Source organism: Cynocephalus volans, chromosome 16 (assembly GCF_027409185.1).
Source record: "Cynocephalus volans isolate mCynVol1 chromosome 16, mCynVol1.pri, whole genome shotgun sequence".
NCBI classification, from domain to species: Eukaryota; Metazoa; Chordata; class Mammalia; order Dermoptera; family Cynocephalidae; genus Cynocephalus; species Cynocephalus volans.
This window is the reverse complement of record NC_084475.1, coordinates 53,769,005-53,776,494: the sequence shown is the minus strand read 5'-3', so window position 1 is coordinate 53,776,494 and position 7,490 is coordinate 53,769,005. Positions and strand designations below refer to the sequence as shown.

At 35.8% G+C, this 7,490-nt stretch overlaps 1 protein-coding gene across 1 annotated transcript; it reads left to right on the top strand.

Moving 5' to 3' along the window:
- Positions 1-353: 353 nt before the first annotated feature.
- Positions 354-934, top strand: LOC134365215 (large ribosomal subunit protein uL5-like). The gene has a single exon (XM_063081421.1). It carries the CDS (start codon positions 354-356, stop codon positions 888-890), a length of 537 nt encoding a protein of 178 aa, XP_062937491.1. The 3' UTR covers positions 891-934.
- The last annotated feature ends 6,556 nt before the right edge of the window (positions 935-7,490 follow it).

Sequence of the window (7,490 nt, the reverse complement as noted above, 5' to 3'; positions counted from 1 at the left end):
GTAAACCTCTGTTCTTTATAAACTACCCAGTTTCAGGTATTTCTGTTACAGCAACACAAAATGTACTAAAACACAGCCCCTTTTGAAGAGTTTGGCATATTCTTACAAAATTTAACATACTCTTACCATGTGATCTGGCAAGCATTCTCCTTGGGATTTATCCAAATGAGCTGAAAACGACATCCATACAAAAAGCTGCACACAAATGCTTATATTAGCTTTATTCATAATTGTCAAAATTGGAAACAACCAAGATGTCCTTCAGTTTTTGAATATATAAAAAACTATGGATGTCCATATGATGACATATTATTCAGTGATAAAAAATAAATCAGCTCTTCCTGTTCTCGGTCATGGCACAGGATCAAGGGAAAAAGGAGAATCCCATGCGGGAACTCCACATCTGCAAGCTCTGCCTCAACGTCTGTGTGTGGGGGAGTGGAGACAGACTGACCCGGGCAGCCAAGGTATTGGAGCAGTTCACAGGCCAGACCCCTGTGTTTTTGAAAGCTAGATACACTGTCAGATCCTTTGGCATCAGAAGAAATGAAAAGATTGCTATCCACTGCACAGTGCATGGGGCCAAGGCAGAAGAAATGCTGGAGAAAGGCCTGAAGGTGTGGGAGTATGAAATAAGAAAAACTAACTTCTCAGATACTGGAAACTTTGGCTTTGGGATCCAGGAACACATCCATGTGGGGATCAAATATGACCCGAGCTTTGGTATCTGTGGCCTGGACTTCTATGTGGTGCTGAGTAAGCCAGGTTTCAGCATCACAGCCAAGAAGTGCAGGACAGGCTGCAGTGGGGCCAAACACAGATTCAGCAAAGAGGAGTCCATGCGCTGGTTCCAGCAGAAGTATGATGGGATCATCCTTCCTGGCAAATAAATTCCTGTTTTTATCCAAAGGCCAATAAAATGTTTTCAGTGAAACGTATAAAAAATATAAATAGATAAATAAATGAATAAACACATAAATCAGCTATCAGCCCACCAAATGATACAAAGGAACCTTAAATGCATATTGCTAGGTGAAAGAAGCCAACTAGATGACATTCCAGAACAGGCAAACCCTTGTAAAAAGTAAAATGATTAATGATTGCCAGGGGTTCAGAAAGAGTGACAAAGGGATGAATAGGTAGGGCACAGGGATTTTTAGGACAGTGAAACAATATTATGTACGATACTATAATGGTAAATACACATCATGAAATATTGTCAAAATTCATAGAATGTAAAATACAAAAAGTGAACTCTAATGTGAACTATGGACTTCAGTTAATATTAATATATCAATTCTGGTTGGTCAATTGTAGCAAATGTACAACACCAATGCAAGATGTTAATGGTAGTGGAAATTGGAATTGGAGGAAAGAGGGTATATGGGAACTCTGTACTTTACTCAGTTTTTTTTTTTTTTTTTAACTGTCAACCTATAACTGGTCAGAAAAATAAAGTCATTTAAGTTAAAAAATACACAACATTTTGCTTGCCTCTACTACTGTGAATTGCAGTGCCATTTTTCTTGACCATTGAAATCCATCTTTTTCCAGCACCTTTTTTGTTGTTGTTGTTCTGGTCATAAAATTTGCTTCTGCATCTCTACTTGATCTGCAGCAGTGGCATGTCTTCATTTTAATGCTATTAACTTGACATCCTAGAGAAGGTTTGGAGGTATTATTTAATTTCTGTATATAAAATTTATTTGAGCTATAACCAGAGGTCCTCCTTTGGCACTGCTTTCTCTCTATCTCTGTCTCTCTTTCTCTACCTCCTTTCTATCCCTTATTGGATAGAGTTTAAACTAAAAATTAATCCCCACTGTTTTCTTTGTTATACCATTGCACATCCCTTGGCAACACAGGTGTCTTAGAATGCTCCTCATTTGGTTATTCAACTTATGATGGGTTACATATATACATCAAAAACACATCATACAGAAAAAAAAAATAGCTAGGTTTTGTTTTTATTGCTTATTTAAAAGGTCTAATCAAGAGATACCTTGTCATTAGGCAAGATAAATAAATCGCCAACTTTGTTCATTACCTAATTTGGCTGTAATGAAATTGTCCAACCCTAATTTCATTTTATATATAGACTTAGTGCCTTGGGTTGAATGTCCCCCCAAAACTTAATGCGCACTGTAACTGTTGAGGGTGGGAAATCCTATTATGGTAATTGAAAGGTGGAACCTTGAAGAGGTGATTACATTGCAGGACCACACAGTAGTAAATGGATTAATAATGTTGTTCAGGGTGTGGTTCCGAGGGCTTAAAAAGGAGAGTGAATGAGGAGGTTGCTCTCTCTGCTGTATCTGCTCCGGTATTTCACATGTGATGATACCCTGCCATCACTGAAGTCACCACCAAAGAAAGCCTTCACCACACCTGGACTTTGGACTTCCTAGCCTCTGAAACCATAAGTAATACATTTTGTTTTCTTGTAAATCACCCAGTTCCAGGTATTTTCTTTATAAGCAAGAGAAACTGACTAATACACTTAGTATAATTATAAAATGAAAGATAAATAAGCATTTTATAAGAGTATTATTTAAAGAGTAATTTGTGTTTCTTCTTATATTGAAATCCATATTTTAGAATTCATTAACTTTCCTATATGTGGTCACTAAGAGCCACTGTATTAATAATTAAAATGTAACCAAGCCTAGGGAATATATTTATCAAAATGTGGTGCAACAGATTATCTTGTTTTCTGCTTTTTCTACAGGAATATTTAGGCATACTCCATTCACAGAGTGTGGTGGTGCATTGCTGGGTGTATAAATTTGTCAGCCTTCACACAGTTTGTAGCTCCGTTTTAATAACTTCCAAGGTAAGGTTTTTGTTTACCAGTCTTTAGAAATTAATCACTGTCATAGCATTGTTAAGAGAAAAAATAAGAAGACATTGATGAAGTGGCCACAATTTACACAAGAGTGTATAAAAATTAGATTATGCAGAACCAGATCAAAAGTTAAATATATTACTGCAGTAAGCGTTTTTCTGGTTACCAAATGAAAAGTAGTATTCAAGAAGGAAATAGACATGTCTTACAAATACAAAATAAGAAAAATGCTTCCACAGTTATGTTTCAAAGGGAGCTCTTCCTATATATAATAGACACTCTGCTGCCTGTTTCAAGTAAAATTGGTAACACAATAATAAGGTCACTCAAGTTTCTATAGTGTAATTTGCTATTGTTAGTGTAGTTAAGGGTACATCTCTTCTAATTAATTCAACAGAGGTGTGTTAAGAATCCAGATGGATGAAACACTTCTTTGCACTCAAGGAAAATAAATGAGTACAAGCAAATTAGTTTCAAAAGGATGACATTTCAAAGTAGAAACACCCAGCAGATTTACTTGTATATCATTCCCTGTAATAGCTTCTGATAATAGTTTTTTTTCTTAATGCTAACTTTGTACCAGGAACTGTACTCATCTAATTTTCATAGCAATTGAATGAGTTAAGTTCTGTTATTATCTGTCATCTTAAAGATGCATGATTTGAGAGTCAGAGACAGTAAGCAACTTGTCCAAGGTCACAGTGCCAGAATGTAGAAGTGTGGTGTGAATCCAGGAATGCAACTTTAAATCTTTGAACAGTTACCTTACATAGCCTGTCATTGGAAAAACATGCCTGGGTTGTAATATTTTGCCACTGGCATTCATTCATTCTTTTATTTATTTAGTAAGCATTTATTGAGCACCAACTATGTGCCAAGCAAAAAACTAGGCCTGGGAATAAAAAAAAACAAATAGTTTACAATCTTTTAAGGAAGATACATATGTCAGTCAAAAATTGCAATCTTTTTTTATTTCTTTTTTAATTAATAGTGTTTTGAACTGACAAATCATAATTGTATACATTTAAGAGGTGCAATGTTGTTTTCATATATGTATAAAATATGAAATGAGAAAATTAATTAATATATCTCTCACCTTGCTTACTTTTAATTTTTTTGTAGTGATACATTTGAAATTTACTGTTATTTTGAGAAATCTTCATACCATTTGTCTTAGCCCATTTTCTCTTGGTTATAACAGAATACCTGAAACTGGGTAACTTGTAAATAAATAGAATTTATTTCTTACAGTTTTGGAGACTGAAAGCCCAAGGTCAGGGAGGCACCTGGTGAGGATCTTCTTCCTGGTCGAAACTATCTACAGAGTTCCAAGCAGTGCAGGGCATTATATGGCAAGAGGGCAAGAGTGTTCTAACATGTTTGCTCAGGTCTCCTTCTCCTCTGATAAAGCTCCTAGTACCATTCCCATCATAATCCATTAATTTATTAAATAATCCATGAATGGATTATTTCATTCATGAGGGCAGAGCCTTCACAATCCAATCACCTCTCAACACTGCCACATTGGGGTAAAGCTTTAGCATGAGATTTGGAGAAAACATTCAAATCATAGAACCATTTTCCATAATGGCTATACTAATTTACATTCCTACCAACAATGTACAAGAGTTCTCTTTGCTCCACATTCTCTCCAACACTTGTTATTTTTCATCTTTTTGGTAAAAGCTATTCTAACAGATTTAAGATAATATCGCATTGTGGTTTTCTCTTGGTAGCCCAAGTGGGTGTGGTAGCCTCACTCCTAGTTTATGGGATACTCACAAAGCTGTTCTTGCTTGTTGATAGTTGCTAGTTGGATTTCTGTGAGTAAAAGTGGAGCTAGACAACTCCTATTCCAAAGTCATGCTGACGTCACTCCATTTTCAGTTGTAAGTCTGTTTGAGAAGGGTGAAGATGCATGTTAGCCTACTGTAGCTAACCTTTACAAGGTTAGCTAACCTTTACAATGATTAGCTAACTCTCTCAAAGGAAAAATACACATGGCAAGAAACTGTGAAATAACAGGATCCAGTTAGAAGAAATTACAAGTAATTCTCTCTCTGGCTGGAAGAAATAATAAGCAGAGCCAAGTGATCAGACAGGAATCAGAAGGAGATGGTCTCAAGAGTTCAGAAACTTGCACATGATCCTAAAATCTGTAGGTAGATATGATAAAGTTTTAAAGAAAAAAAAAGTGGTAACCAGATACTTTATCAGTTTATGACACCAAATACTATTGTCCAAATGTGAGAAGGTATTAAATATTTTATACATCAACAAATATCTATTGAGTATCTGCTATTTGCTATGCTATGCATAAACATTAGTGCATAAAGACAAAGAGAACATGAGAATTTTGCCTTCATGGAACTCGGATTTTCATGTTATGGAGACAGATAATAAACCCATAAGCAAATTAAAAATATGTTATTTTGTAATGGTAAAAAATGGTGCAGAGAATTATAAAGCAGAGCACATGTATACAGCATAGCAAGGAGATTAAAAACTTATATAGGACAGTTAGCAAAGGTCTCACAATACTAGAGTAAAGAGTAGGTAAGGAGGAAGCTGTATAAAATATCACAGTAAGCAGCATTGCAAACAAAGGGAAAAGCCAATGATGTTTCCAACAGGACGGGATAGGCCTACTGGGCATGAAGAACATGGAGATCAGTTTTTCTGGATCATAGTGACTAGAAAGGACAGTGGGAAGTGGTAAGGTACAAAGGCGGCAAAGACCATAAAACGGCTTGTAGACTTTTTAATGACTCTGGCTTATACTCAGTGTGATCAACGCTGTTAGTTTTGAACAGAGGAGTGATTTTTTCTGACTTACATATAACATTGCTGTGTTATGGAAACAGGGGAGGTTAGGCTACTGTAATAATCCAGGTGACAGATAATGTTGAATTGGACCATGACAATTGTAATGGAAATGATGAGGGTTCTGGGTATTTTAAGTCTAAAGAATCTGTTGACTGATTAGGAGAGGAGAGTAAGAGACAGAAAGCAGTAGAAGCTGACTTTAATCCTTTAACCCTTTTTGTTTGTTCTTCTGCATAATGGATCAATTGATTTCCCATTTCTTTAGTTGGAAATGATTTTGGAAAGAATAAATATGGGGGAAAGTTCATGAACTCAGTATTTGGTAAGTTACATGTGAGATGATTATATGACATTCAAAAAAGAGATATTGAATATTTAGTCAGAAATGTAAGGTAGGAATGCAGAAAAGAGCTCTGAAATAAAGGTACATAAACATGCATACGTAAGGTACACAAACATGCATACTACTTAAAGCCTAGATTCTGAATGAAACCGCTAATTGAGTGAAATTGATTCTAAAAGGAAGCAAGGGAAAAGTCAAAAAATTTCCAAATAAGGGGAGTTAGAAAGAACCAGCAGAGTAGACAAAAACTGGGCAATGGTGGAAATAATTATTAAATTGGAGTATGGCATCCTAGATGCCATGTGTAGAAAGCATTTCAAGGAAGCACAGGTGCTCAAAATTGTCAAATGTTGCTGATAAATCAAGGAAAAGGAGGACGGAGCTCCTTTCCTTTTCTCCCGGTGAGGTTCTCTTTAGCCAATAGAAGTTTTCCTACTGTCCATTCTGAGCCCGCCTTATTTGAGACAATATACAATTAAAAGGTGAGTTCATGTTTTTAATCTTACTTCATCCTCTGCTTTACCACATCAAAATATTTTCTAAATAATAATGATAACAGTAAATACATATTTTATACACAGTAAAGTGTTAAGTGCATTATAAACACTTCCTTAGCAGTTTTCATCTTTTGGAGAAAGCATGCACATTACTTTTTTCTTTCACTAGAGTAGGAAATTGAGACTAAGAGGAGTTAAATTACCTATTTAAAATTATAGAATTGTAAGAGGCAAATCTCTGAGCAGTTTACTGCCCACCACTCCACTTTGCACACTATATTTGTTTTCTCTCCTTTACTCCAATATCACATGCTCTCTCTTACCTGCACCTGACAAAATGAACACACCCACTTTAAGTTCAACCATGCTTAAGTGTTTCTTCATTGATCTTACTTCATGCATCATGTCACTTACATACTTTATAAAATATTTTTTAAAATTATCTTTTGCTCCAAATATAATCGGAGTTCCAAGAGGCTGAACTATATTATCTTTTCATTTTTGCATCCCAGTACTTCATACTGTGACCTCAACATAGTGATTTATCAATAAATACATTTTGTGTGTGTGTGTGTGTGACCGGTAAGGGGATCACAACCCTTGGCTTGGTGTCATCCACACTGTGCTCAGCCAGTGAGTGCACCGGCCATCCCTATATAGGATCTGAACCCACAGCGGGAGCGTCGCTGCGCTCCCAGCACCACACTCTCCCGAGTGAGCCACGGGGTCGGCCCAATAAATAAATGAATGATTGAAACCTGCACATTAAAATGTGATGTATCTCCAAAGACTTATCCTTGCTAGTATAAATGTCCTTCCTCAATTCATAAATATGATTACTATTAGGAGATCACTTCCAATGGATTTTAGCTATAAATAAAAATAAATATGATGTCTGCTAGGTATGTTTCCAGTTTTCACATAGCTTAACTCATTTAATCTTCATAAAAATTCCTGTTGTGATATGTAATTTGTTCAA